Source organism: Chenopodium album, chromosome 1 (genome assembly GCF_948465745.1).
Source record: "Chenopodium album chromosome 1, dcCheAlbu1.1, whole genome shotgun sequence".
Classification (NCBI taxonomy): domain Eukaryota; kingdom Viridiplantae; phylum Streptophyta; class Magnoliopsida; order Caryophyllales; family Amaranthaceae; genus Chenopodium; species Chenopodium album.
Genome location: NC_137834.1, coordinates 78,310,172 through 78,331,683, shown reverse-complemented (window position 1 = coordinate 78,331,683; position 21,512 = coordinate 78,310,172). Strand labels below are relative to the sequence as shown.

At 35.5% G+C, this 21,512-nt stretch overlaps 1 protein-coding gene across 3 annotated transcripts; it reads right to left on the bottom strand.

The window, feature by feature from the left end:
- Positions 1 to 541: 541 nt before the first annotated feature.
- LOC145558083 (uncharacterized) lies at positions 542 to 14,904 on the bottom strand. Of its 3 annotated transcripts, XR_014092357.1 has the most exons (16): positions 14,344 to 14,904; positions 12,580 to 13,916; positions 12,318 to 12,481; positions 11,394 to 11,590; positions 10,499 to 10,567; positions 9,947 to 10,019; positions 8,864 to 9,020; positions 8,468 to 8,759; positions 8,270 to 8,384; positions 7,972 to 8,135; positions 7,686 to 7,760; positions 7,163 to 7,588; positions 6,683 to 6,745; positions 6,301 to 6,347; positions 6,140 to 6,170; positions 542 to 1,759 (listed from the first exon to the last, which is right to left on the bottom strand). XR_014092357.1 is itself a non-coding variant. In XM_081619235.1 (12 exons), the coding sequence occupies exons 1-12, from the start codon at positions 14,707 to 14,709 to the stop codon at positions 7,400 to 7,402; spliced, it is 3,198 nt and encodes a 1,065-aa protein (XP_081475361.1). In that variant the 5' UTR covers positions 14,710 to 14,904; the 3' UTR covers positions 7,043 to 7,399. The 3 variants fall into 3 exon arrangements, 1 of the variants encoding a protein (XP_081475361.1); XR_014092356.1 differs by lacking the exons at positions 542 to 1,759; positions 6,140 to 6,170; positions 6,301 to 6,347 and having other exon boundaries at positions 6,568 to 6,745; XM_081619235.1 differs by lacking the exons at positions 542 to 1,759; positions 6,140 to 6,170; positions 6,301 to 6,347; positions 6,683 to 6,745 and having other exon boundaries at positions 7,043 to 7,588.
- Between the last annotated feature and the right edge of the window lie 6,608 nt (positions 14,905 to 21,512).

Sequence of the window (21,512 nt, the reverse complement as noted above, 5' to 3'; positions counted from 1 at the left end):
TCTAACAAAGTCAGAGTTCAGGATTAAGAACTCAAAAGAATGTAACTTTCATTATTTTCTATAACAATCACTCCAGGAATCCATATGTTTGTATGTTACAATCAGTACTTATAAAATATACCAAAACCTTCAAGTTATAATAAAAAATGAACAAATGGCCCGAACAAATGGCACAATCAGAAGACGCCGCCTTTACGGGCAAAGAGCAAAAATGCGTCAAGTGCAAAAGATATTACCACTTGCTTAAACTCTCACAAGCATTTAGTGTTCAGCCAAGCATGATTGCAGGCCATTGAAGATTGGCAAAGGTAGAAATTTTCAATATAAGTAGAAAATTTAAATATATACGACCATTACTCTAAAACACTACTCTAAAGAAGAGTTTTCTTATCTCTGGAATGACCTGTGCTTAATTGAGTGACAATTTAATAATAAGAAATATTTACAAAAAAAACAATGAAAAAAAAATGATAAAATCAAATCAATTAATCAAAGCCTTTTATCCCATAAATGGGGTCAGCTACATGATAAAAATTGAATAAATAAAAATAAATATACGAAGAATAAATAAATAGAATATAATGTTGTTTCAAAAAAAGAAAAAGAAAAAAAAAAGAAAGAAAAAAAGAAAAAAGATTATGATGGATAATTCCACGGATATAAAATGTGAAACTACTACCTTTTATATTCCTCTATAAGGAAATCCAGTTTCTCCTTTTACACCACAAATAACTAATACATCCTTCATTGATAGTTCAAGTTGCTAAAATTGCTGATTATAACTTTTCACTTAATTAAACTAATTATTTACTAATAACAGCTGTATTTCATTGACTGAAATTACTTATATACTTAAATGGATTAAACTTTAATAGAAAATTACTTATCTAATAAATAAATAAATAAAGGCCCAAAGCCCTTAGCAATATTCCTCTAACAGTATGAAAATTAGAACTGAACACAGGACCCCCACCAACTCAGTCAACATGCATCACTGAAAACATTTTTACTACAACCAATTCTAAACATATAGTTCCAGAGCTTCAGTTATTTTCCTTGTTCTACTCTATTTCGTATGGTAGTGCCTTCACAACACCATATGCACAAGTCAATATTCCATATTAGAGCTTGTACACTAAAAACAAAAGATTTCATAGTAGCAGCTGTTCTATGCCAACCACTTCTACAGCACAATACATATTCAAAAGAAGAATCTACAAGCTTAGGTCAGATAAAGATATGTTACCTTGACTAACATGCTGCCAACTTGGTTTTCTTTTTACCAATAGTCTACTAGAATTCCAGTCTACTAGAATGCTGTAACATTCTGAACACTTGGTTCTATTTTTACAGATCAAAATAATCAAGTTATCCAATTTCATGGAATGCACACATAGACAACAGACAAACACACACACCCAAGATTTTGAAATTAAAAATCTCTTTTGCCTTCAATGGTTAAAAAATATCAACAGTCCAAAACTAATGAACTATGGTATCTAAGTTCAGAATGAAAATTAGCAGGAAGATAGTGGGTCACCAGCTCAAACATAACACACGTCTGACTAAATTATATCATTATCCTCCTTGGCAAAACTCAAAGCATACCAAAACATGGGGCAAAAATATATCTTAAGCAAAATTTCAATCCACAATCTAAACCAAGCAAAGAACCCACAAAGTTACTAACAAAAAAAACAACAATCACAAGATATTCAGGGTATTTGCCACAGCAGTGCTTCTCGGCTTCTCCTAGACCCTGCAGAAGTATCATACACGTAGTACAACAAAAAAAAGAAGAAATCCAAAGCCTAGAAGGCCCCGGCCTACAGAAGATAAAGATGCACACTATAACCATGCTTTAGCTGAAATATGACAAAGAATTTATCTAAACAGAACCAAATTTCTCCTAAGAGATGGAGAACAATGAACTTTGGCCCAGACAAACATAACCGACAGTAAAACTCAGCGCAAACTTTTAAGATTGAAGCAGGATCCAATTCTTCTGATTGAAAAGTTGTCTCATTTACAAGCATCTAAAATGAATTTAATGTACACGACTTGAGGAATAAAGTTACACAAACTTGTACAAAAATAGAGTGATATTGTACGTCAGTTGTAAAGTTGCCCTAAAAAATCTAAAATGATCAAAAGTTACCCCAAAATATATAAAAGTACCCCCGATAAAGAAGTTATTTACGCTTTATGATTGACTTACTCTTTTCAAAATGAGTGAAAATCGAATCTCAATGGGTAAAACATAGCTACATTATCCTTTTAAAGCTTATTCCATTGCCTTTTTACATTAAAATCACATCAGGTTTGAAATTACACCAAAGAATATTAAAGTTACACCAAATTGGCTAAATGTTACTTACCAGGTGTACACAAAAGTTTTGGATGAAATTAAAAGGTTATTTTAGATTTTAATACCTGCTAAAAACCCGAAAATGGTTTTAAACACCTCCTAAAAAAAATTGATTTTAACACCACCCAAATTTCAAAAAATTGGGTATTACCACCACGTAACTGATTCTGTTTACAAATCTGTTAAGTAAGGCCATATAACGTGTCGCTTTATTATTGGCCAAAAAATAATAAAAAATTAAAAAACAAAAAATAAATTTAAAAAACCTAAAACTACCCCCAGCCCCACCACCGCGCCACCAGCATCGTCCCCCAACCCACCCACTGCCAGCGTCCAGCGTCCCAGAAAATCGCCCGGCACCCGGCACCGGCGACCCCACCCCCACCCCCACCCCCCTTTCCTCCACCTATGCACCCCACCCCTTCCCTATTTTCGTTTCCCGACCCACCACCACAAAACCACCCTAAATGCCCCCTCCCTCGGAAAACGCCCCTCCTCCCCTTCCTCCTCCCCGGGAAACGCCCTCCCTCTCCTTTCCCCCTCCCTTAATCGATTCCCTACCACCCCAAACAAAACCCTAAAACCCGTTTAGGGTGGTTTCGGGGTTGTGGGTCGGGAAACGAAAATGGGGTAAGGGAAGGGGTGGGGTGCGTAGGTGGTGAAAAGGGTGGTGGGGGTGGGGTCGCCGGGCGATTCTCAAGGACGCCAGACGCCGGCGGGGGGTGGGTTTGGGGACGACGGTGGTGGCGCGGTTGGTGGGGCTGGGGTGGCTGGGGTAGTTTTAGGTTTTTTCCTGCTAATTTTTGCTGTTAAGTTATGTTGTATTGTTATATGGGTTTTGCCATGTTTTTGCTGATTTTTGTTGTTAGTTTTTGTTGTAAATTTTTGTTGTAAATGTGTTTGTATGAATTTTTAAAGTTAATTTCTAGTATCATATGAATTTATAATGCTTATTTCTGTTAATTTTTGTTAATGCATGGTTTTATTCGCTGATAATGTTCTTTTTGTGAGAAGTCGTTTACTTGTTTGATAAATTCTACCTGTTAATTTATCTGCATGTTTGTGAGCAAATTACTTGTGTTTTGGTTTTAATTAATTGTTGTGTTGTTGTGTTATTATGTAATTGCAGCAAATAGCGGCCACTCAAATCCATTTCATTCAAAAAGGAATAGATTAATTCCACTATGAAAGGATGGGCAAAACAAAGAGTATTAAAGATTGTATTTAAAAATCAGCGTAGCTTTTGAATCCAATTTGTAATTCGTTAATTAGACTTGATTGTAATCCATAAAGTAAATTTATTAGACTATTTTGTTTGAGATTGACTTGTAGTTTTGCCTAAAAATTTAAAATGCAATTGAATGAACAAAATCAGGTTGGCCGGGTTGACCCAATCCGAATTTAGCAACCTGGTTTATCCTCAAAACAAAGTTTTGGGTCAAATCAGGTCATTTTCGGGTTAACCCGAACCCGAAAATATTAGGTTCGGGTTCAGTTTTTCAACTCGAAAGCTTAAATGGATCGGGTTAGGGTTGGGGTCAGCTGACCCGAACACGAGCCCGACCCGATCTGTTTGACACCTCTAAATACCATACACAAAGTGATTATACGGTTATACCTAAGGATGCCAATGGGTCCAAAACCTGGTCAGATCCATGGACCCCAACCCATTTTTTAGGATAAGCAGATTGCTTTTTTTTTTTTTTTTAACCCTCCTCACTCATAAAACATTCAGGCTATTGTAAATAGGGCTATATGTAAACCTCATTGCCTCTTTGCGATTGGTTAACTAATTAGCTATACTCTAGTGTTTCACTCTACAAAAAACCATACGACATACATTAATAAAAAAAAAATTAGGATCTAAACTTCAGCTACCTATCTACTCCAAATCGAGACCTTTAATCACCATGATCAAGAGCTCCTGCTATATGTAAACTCCATTGCCTCTTTGACATTGGTTAACTAATTAGCTATACTCTAATATTTCACTCCAAAAAAAACCATACGATATACATTAATAAAAAAAAATTATGATATAAACTTCAGCTACCTATCTACTCCAAACCATGACCTTTAACCACCATGATCAAGAGCTCCAGCTATATCCGGCGAGTAAGCTTCCTTTCTTCATTCTATTATCTTTCTCGGTAATTGAGTTCATTCTCACTTCCAAAATTCTAATTTCTCTAACCTATCATGAAGCGCAAATAAAAAAGTTCGGTGCCGAGGTAAAGTTTAGCATTCCCTTCTTTACCAATTGGCACGACAAATTGATTGCTTCTACACCTAGCCCTTAGGTGCATAGACATACTTCAAAATTATTACTCCCTACATTTCGTAATAATCGCAATAGTAGGGTATGCACAAAGTTTTAGGAAAATTATAGGGTAGGGACCAAAAGAGAATTTTTTATAATACGAAGTATAGTTAATAAGAGAGAGAGAAGAAAAAAAAAAATATATATATATATATATATATATATATATATATATATATATAAGTGGGTTTAACAAAGGAGAGAAATAATAATATATTGGAGAAAGTGTAATTAGGAAGAGAGAAAAATAATAAAATAATGGTGGGTCCTTACCAAATAAGATAAGTGTTGCAAATGTTATGAAACGGACATAAAAGGAAAGTGTTGCGATTATTACGAAACAGAGGGAGTAGAACTTACAGCTACAAACCATCAAAATAAAGAAAATCAAGTTTATGTTCATGTAATTCATCCATATGAAAAACATTCATACCAAAGCTTGAAATTAATTTCACCTCTAACAAAAGATTAAAAATTTATTGTTTCAATTGCTACATTACTAGTCTACTAATGATTATTTGATATAATATGACTAAATGCTGTCAGAAAATCATACTTTCTTTTTAGTTGACATGTATTCCTTTTTAGGAAGTTTTTTTTTTAGTTGACATGTTTCCTTTTGGGGTAAATTTTTTACCTTGCATTTACAAGTTACCCCACTTGCTTTTTCATTCTCTCTCACTCTCTCTCCTCTCCTTAATATATGTGCCCAAATCAAACGTGTCAACTAAATAGAAACGGAGGAAGTATAAAATTATAAAGCAATGACAAGCTAAGAGCAATTAATCTTTATAGGGTTTTTTTATTCAAAAAAAAAAATCAAGACATGTATTTTTATGATAATGTTTCCTCTCTTCCTTTAAATCCCTTACCTAGGCAGAGATGAGCCACCACCAAGGAAGGAGTTGTTTGTACACTGCACTAAATTCGAATGACTAAAAAGAACTTATTATTACACAACTACATCGACTAGGAGTAATTATACCACAATCTCTATGGCCAATCTTGGTAAAACAATAAAAACCTAGCTTCAAAAGTGACAACCCAAACAATATAATTTTGAACCAAAGTGCTCACTGCAATTTTTCCCGTCGCTCAAAATGCAAAAATATAAGCAATCTCATCTTCCAGAATATGAAAGTCGCAACATTCTCTACATAAGCAGAAATATTTAACACCAGAAGTTGCAACATTCTCTACCTAAGCAGAAAATTATTAACAGGAAGAACTGTGAATATCAGTGGTTACAAAGACTACTTGCATCAACTATTAGGTTTATCACTACATTTGAACCCATTAGACTATTGTAACATGTGATATGATCAGCAAAGAATATAGGGAAAGGAAGGAACATTTTGCAATTAACCAAGAGACTTACAGCACACAGCCTAATAAGAACCAATAAAACAAGAAGATAGAGAAAGGATACCAACAATAATGAGGAAACTTACAAAGAGTGTTGCAGGAGCAAGGATCATTTCCCTATCACAAAAAAAAAAAAAAAAAAAAAAAAAAAAAAAAAAAAAAGAAGAAGAAAAAAGGAGGTCATTTAATGCCTAGAAGATTCAGCATGATCCTGAAAAAAAGCTTATAAACTATGACAAGAACTCACTGCAAAAATTTCCAAGCAGCAGCACCAGACATCTCCAAAGCCAAAGCCTCCATAATGACCAGCCATAAAGCAGATGTAGTACATTCATTAGAACAATACAGACATGAAGAGGGAAAAAAGAATGAAAAAGGAATCATAATCTCGACGAAAATAACAAAGCCAAGAAAATAAAATGCACAATGAAACTTTACAATAGAGAAATCAGATGAGCTATTTTGGGGTGTTAGGCCACTTAAGCAAAACACAAAACTGTCACGAAATAATTTTCATGTAACAAATAAATTCAATCTTCAAGTTTATTAACAAGGGCAATCCATGACTAGCTCATGAGTCAAACTAACAAGGGTATCAAAGTAATGATCCCAGTAAACAACAAAGGTACCTTCTCCATGGTTCCTTCTAGGCATATAAAGATTGGAGGGTTCCCCCAAGAACTGGAAAATCCCTGAATCAAAAACAAGATTAGACTCTCCAGGCAGAAAGAAAATAGAAATATTCAACTACAAAAACTAGATAAGAGATGAATATAATCAGAAATATTCAGAAAGATAAGTAGTAAAGATTGTAAGAAGAGCAACACCGATGTAAGCATCGTATACTTTCATTCAAGAAACCAAAGTTAAACGCAGAGAGTACATCGGCTTCCAATGGATAACTATCGTGAGCATTTAAGCTCCATGTTTGAGCAACATTCATCCAGTGTGCTTATAAGCAACAGACCAAAATAAAGTACGAGAAGATATACTAAACTCACAAGGCAAATGTTTAGAGAGAAATGTGATAAATGTAATGTACTATTGCACAATAAATTATCAAAAATGATTACAATAAAAGAAAAAACGCCTTTGGCGAGTTGTCTTACAATAGAAACAGAACACATTCCATTGAGAACTGCCAGTAAGTGACCTCCCAACAGATATCAGCCTTCTGAGTCCAACTTGAATGACGCCAGAATCAATCTCCCCCAATCAGGCCCACAGTAGTGCAGAAAAGATAGACAGTAAATTCCCAATGATTAGAGTGTGATATAAACTAAGACCGTAATATACAAAAATCTAGAGCTACAGCATTTGTGGAGTCAGAAAATCAGCATCTGAATTCACTTGCCCGTAATAAATGGGTGATTCAAAGCTTGTGAAACAGTTAGCCTTTTATCTGGATCTAGGACAAATATTTTTTCCAGCAGATCCTTGAAGTTGGCTAACATTTTTGGATCTTCACCAGAAGAACCCCTAATGATGTTACCAACATCTTTTGGCTTAATATTAACGATCACCTTCCTAAGAGTCTGCACAAAAACAAACATATAGCTCTAAGTTAAAAAAACAATGCCTGCAGCTTTGTTCATTTGAGATACACTATAATCATTAATCTTACTGCCTTACCTTCTTAGTGACAGGATCTTCTTCTAACGCAAGAAAATTTAAATCCTGGTCAAAATGTTGCTCAATGAAAGCTCCCTGAAAAAGCAGAATACATAAAGACAAGACATATAAGAATAGTTAGATAAATACATAACTATTCTCAAAAGTCAGTGTCCTACATATATCTTAACAAGAATTAGTTTCCCACCTCTTGTAAGAGGGAAACTGCATCTTAGAATCTAATCATAAAAATAAATAAATAAATAATACTACTTAGTTATGCTAAAATGGCATCCATGGTGAGTACCTTGCGAAGCATCTTCTTTGGGAAAGGACCCTTCAATTCCATGTGAAGACGAAGCATATCATTGTTTGAGGGGCCTGGAAAGAGAACCTTTCCAGTATACAACTCATATAAACAGCAACCAACTGACCAAATGTCCATGGGGTGGTCATAGGTCAAGCCGAGAACTGCACCAAGAAAAATTACAAGCATTAAACAATGAGCCAAAACATTGATATGTAAGTGATGACATGTAGTAAATACATTATAACAGTTTTCATCAACAATGTCTTGCAACACAAATTAAAATTAAAGAACTTACTAATCTCAGGTGCACGGTAAAAACGGCTCACAAGGTACGGCGTGATTTCATTTTTACCAGCGAACATTGCATTTCCAAAGTCACAAAGCTTCAGCACATTTTTAGATTCATTGACCTAATTGACAGAAGATTTAGATAAATAAGAAACAATTGGACTTGTTTATAAATAATGTGAATCAATAAATTTCAAAAACTTACCAGCATATTATCTGGTTTAATGTCACAATGTAGAACTCCGCAATTTCTAAGATGCTTCAACGCAATAAACAATTGCTTCGCATAGGTCCTCACAGCAGTAAGCTTAAGGCCAATATTACGACCAAACTTCTTTAGAACCTCACGCAGATTCATATGAAGAGATTCAAAAACTATACAGAGATGATTACGGTACTTGAAATTTGAAAGATAACGAACACAATGTCGGCGATCATCGGGATCTGCACCAACTAGCTTCTTCAAAATCACTAGCTCTTCTGTCCCTGCTTTTAACCTTCATAAGAATTGAACAGCAGTAATTAGATTAGGACTTTAGCCAAAATCACAATAACACAAATTCTCAATAATAAAAAGGTTGCAACAAGGGGAGGTACTAACATAGTTTCATTATTTCGAATTATTTTGATAGCCACTTCCTCTGGATCCCCACTTCCAGCTTTAAGATCCTTTGCACGAACAACAGTGGAAAATACACCTTTACCATGTGCTGCCGTGATTTCATAGCGACTATCAAGTACTTCACCAAATCGAAAACCTTTAAGAAGCAAATAGAGAACCAATTAAAAAGAGCAGAAACCTAACAGGAAGAAAAGTGAAGCATTGACATGCCCTAGCCAGGGTAGAAGCATAAAAGGCACTAACTGTAATAAGACTTGATTATTAAGAAGCTGGCAGCCTACATCTCCCAAAAAGTCAATAGATGACAAGTGACAACTACAAGACAGCAATCCCCTGTTCAGTCAGCAGAAATTCTTTTAAAAAATATATATCAGAATCCTCGATTTAAACCTCAGAAACGTCACCCACCAAAAAATGTCAGAATATGACAAACTTGATGGAGTTTTCTTAATATTGCAACACAACAGGAGTATTTTATCACACAGCTTGTCAACAAAACCAAAATTTTTAGACCATCAACCAAGTTAAACTCCATGTTAAGGGCTCAAGGCAAAATAGATGCTTTTACAAACCCACGCCACCACTTAAGATCTCTGATACATAGACTACAGATCTTAACATCTACAAATGAATTCCAGATACCAAAAGATGCACATAACAAGATTATCTAGCCGCATAAAGCAGTAATTAGGTACAATAACCCCAAATAATAGTGATTAGCTACCACAGCATCCCATTCAAGATGATTATAGATATAAAGCATGGGAGAATCTTGATTTCAATATGCAACAGAAGTCTTCCTATGCACATCCTTTTTAGGTGGTTAATAAGTGAACAATGGAGCATAAAGAAATTAAAGAATAAAATACAATATAAGGAAAAGGGAAAGTAAAAACATTTCACCTACAGAATTTTATTAAAAGAAAACAAGTAAATGCATATCCTTTATTAATAGACATCCCTCCTACAACCCCAATGTAAATTACGAGAATAATCATACATAAAAGTCAATGCAAAGCAGTTAAACAAGTAAATGCCAAAATCAGAAAGAAACAGACTTACTGTAATATCCCTCTGGATCATCCCAATTATCATTAAGACCACTCCTTTCAAGAGGCAGACCATCTCCCTTACCCTGTCAAGTCAATGAAAAATCATGAGACATTGTATATGAAGTACATAAATATTTCAGTAAGTTACAACATGTTAACCAACTCAACATATAAATTTTATACGGTCTAAATTCCCAGTGGACCAAATCTACCCCAATACAAAAAGAATCAGAATATAACACCCCTAGTATATCTACAATCATTCTAAAAAAACTTAAAAAAGGCAGGAAGAAAAATACATTGAGGTAAAAAAATATAAGAACGTTCTTGGTGTATGATATGAATATAACTCTCTCATCTTCCACAGATAACAAAGCTGCCAACCAAATCTAATTTGTTTTACAATAACACCTTCAAGGTTGATGATATTAAACTATTTGTTGGCATGTTGCCAACATCACAATATATAGAATTTATCCCCCGAAGCAAAACTTGCCAAACTTTAAAGTGACAACTAAAATGAAATACAGAGTTGAAAATAATTTTAAATAAGCACACGTACCATTTTACGAACTCCAGCAGGAGAATCTCCAAATATATCATCACAGAACATATCATTTGACCTTTCACTCTGCAAAAAATATCATCCATAAGCTTAAAAAACAACAGAAGAAATGGCACAATAATACATTAAAATGAGTAGATACCATCAACACTGTGCCAGATATTTTAATCACAAAACCGTTAAAGCTATGATAATGCAAACAATTCTAGCCTTGACAAATAGAATATTACAAACACATCAATACAGTGTAATGGCATTGCTAATCTCGAAACCCAAAGACCATTTCATATGCTATCACACCAAACCAGATTAAAATCAGCTATCATAATAAAGACTAAGCTTGCAGGTTCACATAATTGTACCCTATAAAACATAAAAATTACTACTTCGAAGGTTAAATATATCAATCTATCCAAGTATGAACTGGTGGTCTTGTATCAGACGATTAAATAATTTTAAAAGTTACTGCTTCAAAGGTTAAATATATCCAAGTACGAGCTGGTGGTCTTCTATCAGACGATTAAATAACTTTAACCCTTCTTTTCCAATTTTGAAATTATTTTAACATCAAAGGAATGTTACATCATTTTACATAAATCTACAAACATTTACCTATTTTTGGTAACTTTTTTAGCTTTTTGTCTAACTGATACATGGTCTGACAATATAGAAGTATAGGACCCGTCAAACCATCTTGTACAAAAATTAGCAAAAACACAACCATAAGCCCCCACAATAGTTCTTTGTTAAATAACTGTCACAGCAGGCGGTATTCAACTGCAATTGGAAGGGAGTAGGTGAGAGAAGACAACATGCCACACGTGCATAGGCATTATACATGGTAAATTCTTCAGGAAACTAAATTGAATTATAAAACAGGAAAAATCCATACCTTAGGAGAACCCTCCCCCAGCATAACAGTATTCCTTTCAGCAGCAGCTGAGTCATTTCCAGGAGCAGATTTCCCCAAGTATAAGGAAGTATCATCTACAGAATTCTTGTTAGCATCACCCTTAGCACCATTATTTTCTTTTTGACCAGCGCTTGCAGAAGACAACTTAAGGGAAGGCTGCTTCGTCAGTTCCTCATCTGATATTGCACATTATAGAAGATAAATATTAAGGCCTTTCAGACAGATAACATTACCAGACGATTAATAGCAGAAAACGAATAACAACAAGAATATAAAGACTAGTTGAAATGGTTAAGTAACAAATAGATGCCTACAGAACAGGGATAAGCTTTTAAAAGTAGTAGGCATTGTGCAAACAACCACTAGTAATTTCAATATCAATTTCAAACAATCTATCACCAAATTTTACCTGATTGCAGGTATAACAAAGAAAATATGCTACAGCTTAATAGACAAGGCAACAACACTGCCTTCTAGAGACACAATGGTGGTGCAACAAAGACATACTTCCATCGACTTTTATCCTTCCAAAAAGGAATTCTCTCTTCAATAAACTTGAGTCCCTAATAGGATGCAATTAAAAAAAAAAAAAAGACTGCATTTCATTCCTCTTTATTCCTCTTGATTTGCAGGAGCCATGAATTACTTTCACCAAGAAGCTCTCCCATAAAAGATGATACTACAAGGCTAAATGTGCAAGAAGGAGCTGCACACATATTCTTTCAGAGGGAAAAAATTGTACCAATTACCAAGCACGTGGCAACTGCAACACTACTTCAAATTCCATAAGTCACAATCTTATATACCTAAAGAACATTTGAACACACTATGCAAACCCGCACACAAAAAGAAACACAACTAAATACTAAATTCCCCGAATAAATAAAAAGACAGAGAATACACCTTTAGAGACTTGAGGCACAGCCTGCTGCTGCTGCGATTGTTTAGCTTTATATTTTTGAAGAATGGCTTCTCTTCGCCTTCTACTCTCCTCCTTGATTCTGTCGATATCATCCTCTTCAGGCTCTGCAGGCTTCAACTCTAGCGTATCCTTGTCATCATCATCCCTGACAGGAAAACTAATGAATCAGCATTCAATACAATGCAAATGAGAAACATGGAAACTCAAACAGTAAAGAGAGGCTCTTGAATGAACAAAAATTACCCATTCATTGCATCTTCATTATCCTTCAGAGAATCATCTTTAGTGGCCTTATCTTCATATGGATCATGCTTCATCTTTCGGTCCTTGAAATATTCTGCTTCATCATAACCACGGCGCCTATCACGATTACTGTATACATCATCACGGTCATCAAATTTATGGTATCTACTGCTCCTATCATCCTCGTCATCTCTAGCCTTGTTTCTATGTCTATCGCTGCCACTATATCTGTCTCTTCCCCTATCCATCTCCGACTTTCGAGACCTGTCCCTTTCCTTATCACGTTCTCTCTCAGCATCTCTATCTTTATACATGGATGTGCTATCATCTCTCCTCCTTTCCCTGCCAAGGTCCCTGTCCCGACTCCTTCCACGATCTTTCTCCCTTCTCCTTTCTCTTTCTCTATCCCTTTCTTGGTCCCTGTCCCTGCTCCCACCACGATCTCTATTCCGATCAATATCATTCTTTACCTCTCTATGAATCTCTCTGTCCCTCACAAAATCCCTCTCCCGTTCATAATCTCTGCTCCGGATCCTATCACGATCCCTTTCGCTCCTCTCTTTTATTGGCTCTGGCTCCACTCGTTTCTTATCCCGGTACATCTTCTCCTCTGTCTCATAGTTCTTAGAATCACCATCTTCATGCTTTCCTTCATGCAAACTAGACCTGTGATAGCTGGAACTTCTCTCTCCTCCTTTATCCTTAACCTTTTCTCCAACATTAGATCTGTAATCTTTACCTGCACGACTATCCTTTTCACCATCCATCTCATAACCAACCTTGCCATTATCATATAGCTTTTCATCTCTTTCATTGTGATGCCTTGTTTTTGAATACCTCTCGTGCGCAATGCTCTGCGAACGTTCCCTTTCCTTCTTGCGATCAGGAGATTCAGACCTGCTCCTATCACTAGTCTCTAGATGGTACCTTCCATGAGAAGGGGAGCGATACCTTGCTTCATGGCGGTCATCCCTAACCTTATGAGAATATGAATCTCTTCTACCTCTAAGATCATCTTCATCCACCTCCATTAATTCCAAGGCATGTTTGCTTTTGGTCCTTATATGGTCCTTCTCCTTGCTTCTTTCTTTTAAAGGAGACTCATGTCCTGTATGTGACCTAGATTCTCCCTTTCTAGACCTGCGAGTAAGATCACCATTAGCCACCCTATCTGACACAGGAAATTCGTCATGATGAGAGTGACTCCCGTCTTCCTTGCCCTCACTACCACTGCGATCACTTCTAGGAGACTTCAAATACTTCTTAGACTTCCCACTTTTATCATTCCGCGTCACATTATGATTGCTTTCAGGATTTTCTAAATCAGTATCAACACTCTGTGGCACAAGGAACAGTAAAAAAGCTTAGCAAACATTACTCAAAAATTCAAATCGAACACAAAATAAATAATGCAACATCCTACAAAAACTATGCAATAATAACATGTAACTAAGTCTTACAACTTAAATCCGCATTGAAAACCATTGTCTTCTGGATTCATGATTCACCCTAAAAGAAGTCATGCTGTCTTTTACGTAACCGTCTTTAGGATGCCCATTGCCCCATTAACCATATCCAATGTACATACTATATGGTAAAATCTATATCACAAATTCTAAATTTTGTCAGCTCATAAAATAATCCAACAATAAAAGAGTTCAATTTCTTTTCGTATTAATCATATGCTTAATCTAATTATCACAATCAAATTAAAAAATCAATCAATTTCGCAAAAAATTAAAAGAGGGGAAATCAGAAACACACCATGTAAGAATCATCACCGGCCTTAAATTCACCTGATTCGACATCGGACCCAACCTTCTTATCGAAAGAATCGACTTCAGCAGCAGGAACACCTTCATCATCAACAATCTCACCTTCCTCCATATCATCATAATCAACAAGAGGAGCTGGTTTCGTCACCTCTTCCACTACTTCCTCTCTATTCACAACCTCAATTTCATCTTTCTTCGCATCTCCATGCTTCGAGCTGCTATGGCGGTGGTGGTGGCGATGGCGGCGGTGGTGACGGTGATGGCGGTGCTTGTGGCGCTTTGATTTCTCCGGCGAATCGTCATCGGAGGGAGAACGGCTGTGCTTTCGATGAGAATCATGGGAATCGCTCGCCATTAATGGAGGAATTTCTAGGGTTTCGATTTGGGTTTGGGAGAATTAGGGTTCGGGACAGATTTCGCAAGTTGAAGGAATGGGGGAAAAGGAATTGTTTGGATTGCTTGCGAGATCGAATAACAACAGTTAGATACGACTCATACGAGTATATAAATGCCGTGTTTGGGAATATTGATAATTAGAGTTTTTTTTATTATTATTATTATTATTCTTTTTAATTAGGAAAAATGAAAATTAAAAATCCAATCTTTGCAATTTTTTCTCTGAAAAAATTCAACCTTAAGTTTATTCCACAAAAATCCAACCTTTATACCCTATCTTAATCTAAAGATCCATTATCTGGTGATCGGTTTTTATAAGTTATATGTCACGTGTTAGCTTTTCATAGGTCTATTATTTTTTATATAATTAAAAAAATATAAAAAATATAATTAAGGGGATGTTTGGTAAGTGGGATTAAGAAGGTGGGAATGGGAATATATGTACCAACATGACTAATTCCCTTGTTTGTTTTAAGGGAATGGGAAATAAAATCCCAATGAATTCCCACATTCTTATTACCTAGGGGGGCAGAAAATAGGGGAAGGGAATTGAAAAAGGTATGAAAAGACCAAATTGACATTAATGAGAAAGGTGAAAAGGAAGGGGAAAAATATGAGTAGGGGCATTGATGTAATTTCTTAGTAAATATCACCATATCCCTAGCAGCTACCAAACTATGGACTTTTATTCCCTTTCATGAATTCACAACAACAAATTCCCACCCATTATTCCCATTCCCACGTGCCAAACGCCCCGTAAATGAAAAAAAAAAAGCCTCAGCCCCCTTTTACGGCCTAAATGACCAACACTTCGCCGTCGTCCCAATCGGAACAGCCCACCGCCTTCCCCTCCCCGTCCCCACCTCTCCTTCCCCGACAACCCTATAGACCTCCTCCCCGAAATCACAACAATAATCATCTCCAAAAGAATCGGATATTTCCTCTGTTTCTCTTGGCTGTTTTGCGATCTTCACCACTCAACCATCATCATTATCGAAAAAATCGTCCAATTTCATTAATTCTGAACAATCTAAATCGTGGTTGTGGTTGTTCGCGGGGCTGGGATTGGTGGTGGGTGGTGAGGTTACTATTTTATGGGCGATGAACAATGTTGGTGTTGACGGTGAGGTGGTGGAGGTGCGAGGTGATTGCTACAGCTGTGATTTGTTAATGTGGGTTGAAGTGGGCTGAATTGGTGATTGTTAGTTGGGTATGGGCATCAAGGAAGGGAAGGAGGAGTTGGTGATGCTAGGGCTTTGTGTGGGGCGGGGGCGAGCGGCAGGAAGGTGGGTTGGAGGTTTCAAGGCAGCAGAAGGGTGTTGCTATGTGTTTTGGGGCGGCATGGGAGTGGGTTGCGGGTTTCAAGGCAACGGGGGGTTGTTGTAACACCCTAGAAATTCCTTTCTTTCAAAATACATGTTTTAATTTGCCCTGTTTAAAAATTTAAATAGGAATATCTAAGATATTACCGCCACCGTGAAAACGGCTAAGGCAACCATCAAAGACACACAGCGGAAGACTAATTTCAAAACCATTCAAAACAAGTCAACCAACGAAAGTAAAGTCAAAACCAAAGTCAAACGAAGTAAAATAAAACCATCCTACAACTTGGAACCATTGTAGGCCCTTATTAAAATCAAACCGACTTTAAAACTTTTGCGTTAGTCATGCATGATAATAATATCATAAATAATTAAAGCGTTAAACACATCATATACTTATAGAAACTAGCATGATTCGCTCTTCACCCATGCCCATTCATGAATATGCTTCATCACCTGAAAACCTCCTCTCTACTTGTCCCCACTACTCGCCATTAGAAAATGGGTCGTCGTAGGGCCAAAGTAAAGACATGGCCAAACACACAAACGCAGACAATCAGCAAAGCTGAGTACATAAGCGTAATTACACACTAACATGATTTCACCTATCAACACACACTTACCTCATTGCACCTGTTTACAATCACACACAACAATCAACAAGACACATTAACTAGTCACTAAATAATTCATTTAGCGTTGATTACGCATTGAACGGGTTTCCTCCTCCTAACCTCCCCCAAATAAATTGAGGTTAACTGACACGGGAGTTAACCGTGCCAGTGACAAAATCACTCAAAGGTGGCGGAATTCCTGCGCATAATAATAAATAAAAAGGAATGTACAGCGTCTTGTATTCCATTAGAAGTTATGGTTAAATATAAAACCCCATAACTCCCCCCATTGTTCATACTCAAGGTATATACGTTCCAAGAGTTTTGGTGCGTAATCTCTTTCACTTTACGTTATTTACCTTTTATTGGACTTGGTGATGACTCTCAAAGCATCATAAAACAATCAACAATAATTATTCAATCAACCAAACATACCAATTTAATTCTTGAATAACTAGTGACCACATATTATTTAATGTTGAACCCTTTTTAATTCTACCTCAGTGTCAAAGACACCTTAAACGCATAATGCGCCAAAAATCCTATCCCTCGATGTTAAAAACACCTTAAGTGCACAAAGGCACCAACATACAATTTATTCCTTGTGTACATAGACACTTATATAGCTTCTTCCTCATGCTTAAAGCATCAATAAAAATTATTTGAACCATAATAAAATTCCTTTTCAATATTCCAAACATAATTAAACATGTAGTTTAATTAATCATGCCTTCTAACATGCCATAAATATAAATGTGGTTCAAACACAACATGCCCAAAATATAATTTTTCCAATCCATAACCATCACAAATAATTCATGCTTCACAATTCAATCACCAACACCATTAATTCACAATTCCATACATAAACCTTAGCATGATACTACTTGTAATTGATTGAAATCAAGCCTAGCATGATTCTACATCATCAAAATATGCTAAGTACGCGTACGTACCTCAAATAAGCTCTTAAAATAACCGAGTACTCTACAACAATTCTCGAACCAAGTCTTCTACATAAAAGGACATTAATACTTTATTAATTACCCTTGTATACACAATTTCCAGCAACTTAAACTCACTTTAAATAACTTATAATAATCTGAAAATTATTTAAAAACCCCTAATTAAACTCCTTTTAATGGATAATCACACCCTTTTATTAAAAATCTCAATTATACTACTTTAAATAAAATTCCAACATTTTAAACTAATCAAAAATCCTTTAAAACTTCATCAAAATACATCTTTATACTTAAATTATCCATAGAAACATTAAATTATCTCTTACCCCTTTTAAACTCAAGGATAAAATTTAAAGCATAAAAAAAAACTTCGTTAAAAATCAAAAACTGCCCGAAAATCATATTTAGAGGCTGAATTTGGCCACGAGAGACACTACTTTTTTTATCAAAATCGGATGAGTTCAGAACCTGATCGGGATTAAAACGGGATTAATATTAACGAACGGAAATCTAATTATTAAAACATGAATTTGCGTGTTCAAAATAAATCTGGAATTAAGTTAAACTAATCAGTAGTTATAATCACCAAAATTTCAAAACATCATTACTATAAAAGCCCTAAATCAATTATTCATAAAAACCCTAAAATCATGATTTTCAATAATTAAAAACCCTAGGTTATAAAATTTACAAAATCTGTAAATTATAAAGTTTAATCATCAAAATACAATTTGATACTAATTAAATTAATTTCAAACAATAAAATCAAAACCCATTAATCAATAATTATAGTTACACAAATTAATAAAACAAAGGAGGGAGAAAATAAGACTAACCTTTTTGTGTGGGAAATTTTTGGGGATTCATGAGGTATTTATAGAGTAGAGAGTGTAGGGTTAAATTTGGGCTTATAAAAATGTGGGCTTGAGTTATGGGATAGGGCTTAAGTTATAGGTTTTGGAATGGGTTATTCCAATAAGAGTATGTAGGAATAATTTTCATTGCCCAATAATTAATAAACGTTTGACCCAAAACTTATTTTACTTTTATAAAACTTTATATTTAAAATACTTTAACCCTTTAAAATATTTAATTAAGCCCTTGACAATACATTTTATTAATACTTAAATACTTTATAAAAATACATAAAAATACGGGGTATTACAGTTGTAGTTAGGGGTTTTAAGGTTGGTGGGTGGGGGGGGGGGGGGGGTGGCAGCAAAGGGGGGAGGGCAGTTCAGGTGGCAAGGCGTTTTGGGGTGGTGGTTATGGTGGGCATGGAAGGAGGATGGAGAGGTAGGGGATAGGCCGGGATGGCAATGGGTCATAGACCCGACCCAGACCCGGTTGGACCCGACCCATTTTTGGGGTTTGGGTCTTAAATTTTAGACTCGGTGGATCTAGGTCGGGTCTGGGTCTGGGTCTACACTATTTGGACCTAGATCCGACCCATGGACTCGTTTTAATTTTTATTTTTTTATTTTTTATTAAATAAAAAAATGTATATTAGACATACTATTATTAAAATAAACCACTTAATTAGATATATTGGATTACTACTCCGTAATATATTACGTAATTAGAGGTTGAGAAAATAGATTTTCGAGAAAGTACGTCACCAAAACAACAAGCAACCAAGAATCTTACGGAGCAGTTTTTAAGTTTTTTTGTTTTTGCCATGCATTGTCTTTACTTTTTAATGAACAAATCATTTGTGTATAAAAAATATGAACAATTTTTTAATATGCATCTTTTATTGTATCAAGTAGTAGTATAGTTATAAATTTATAATATATATAAAAGATTATGAAAAATTATAAAAAATTATAGTTGGACCCGTTTTGGACTCGTTTTAGACCCGAGACCTGGGTCTCATTTTTTTAGACCCGGTGGGTCTGGGTTGGATTTGGATCCGGCCACCTTTAAAATTTCGGGTCCGGGTCTCAGTGGACCCAACCCATTGCCATCCCTAGTAGGGAGAGTGAAAAAAAAAAACATTTTAACATGCTTAACAGGTTTCAGGTCAAATGGATCTGTTTGTGAAGATGGGGTATAAAGGTCAGATTTTTGTGGAATTAACTTAAAGTTGGATTTTTTTTCCCTACCTTATAAAAAGTAGGAGATTGTTCATATGAATAGTGTACGGACCATTATACCCCTCAAAATGTTTGTTTACCTTATTACCCCATATGAAGTAGAGCTTGGTGACTTTAGATGGATGAATTTGGAAGATCCACAATTAATTAGAAATTAAATGGAGAATGGAATAATAATCTTTGAAATTCTTTATATTGAATGGGGTTTATGGTATAATTACATGACAACATTAGTCACTGGATACAAAATGTATTGCATTATATGGGCTTTTTTTCTTTATTTTGTGAAGGCAAAAAATAACGAGTAACCCATAATTGTGTTTAAAGGAAATTGAGACTAATGAAAATAACCTATGATTGTGTCGAAATAGATATACTAGGAAGTTAGGAAACCAAACTGACTACAGTGAAAAGGGGAAGAAAGCAAGAAAGGATTCAAGAAAATTATCAAGGATGGACAAAGAGGTTACAAGTAGAGCTGCATAGAGCTAATATTACTGCAAAACTAAATTCTTAGAAGCATTTTGTCCAAGTTTACTTTCCAATTATTTGTGAACTTCTGAGCATTGTTAAATCATGTGTATCTGAGTACTAAGTATTATATATTAATGACACTACTATGTATTGTGATGTACCTTAGACTGCTATATGTTGTACCTTGTTGTTTCTAATTAGGTCAATGAGCGCAAAAGATATATAAGCACGTAAATTCCTATATAAAGATGTTGCTTTCTAAAATCGTATGTTATATTTATGAAAAGCTACTGGATCGTTTGGATGCTTTCTCTTCCTCACTACTATAGTATTTGGTATTTCTAAGTCAAATATCTTGTCCTTTTCATGTGAAGTGTGATAAATCACATTTATATAGAGTTTATAGGCACAATTATGCTAGTTTTATAGTTGTTTTTTTGAGTCTTTTATCGCTTTTTAGGCCGCAATTGCATAAGTTGTCCTTTTTTGCTCTATTACTCTTCGTTTGTGTTTTTCTTAATGTTTCAGGTAGTTTCTATAACTATATATTTGGACGCTTTCGAAGTGGTTTTGGAAGAATCGGTCAATGAAAGGATGAAAAGTCGATGAATTGAGCTTATTAATCGAAGATATCATGTTCGTGGATGTTGACTATGAGGATTTTATGCATGAGAAATGAAAATAGCATCCACATTGATCATTATGCACTTTTCGGAATTGAATTTGAGTTATAAACGATGTTTTACAAAGTGGTAAAACTGACTCTTATTCACTCTTTTGATCATAACTTGAGTTCTACAGATTGGATAGAGGTGATTCAAATTGCGTTGGAAAAAAGACTTGAAGAGCTTTCCATTGATAGGTCACACGCCCCTATACGGATTCTAGAACGCGAGATACAGCCCTTTGAAGTCAAGCCTGCGAAGCTGCCAACCCATCGCCCAGTCATCGGGCGATGGACGTGATGTACGCTCGAGCGTGAGCTGCTGGTTGGGGCGATGGTTTTCCATCGCCTGATGGTCGAGTGTCGTTCCGACCATCGGCCACCCATCGCCCGATGGGTGGGGGTGTGCGCGCAAGCCACGAGAAATCCTACATCGATTATAACTCTTTCAATCGACCAATCATATCGCGACTATTGTAATTGCTATTTTTCTGATTTTATTTTATTTATTTATCTTTAGATTAGTTTTAGGATAATATAAATACTCCAAGGGATTTTATTTTTCCCTTATGCCTTTTATATCTTTTATTATTTTACGTTCTTTTTAGTTTTCTCTCGAACCCTAGT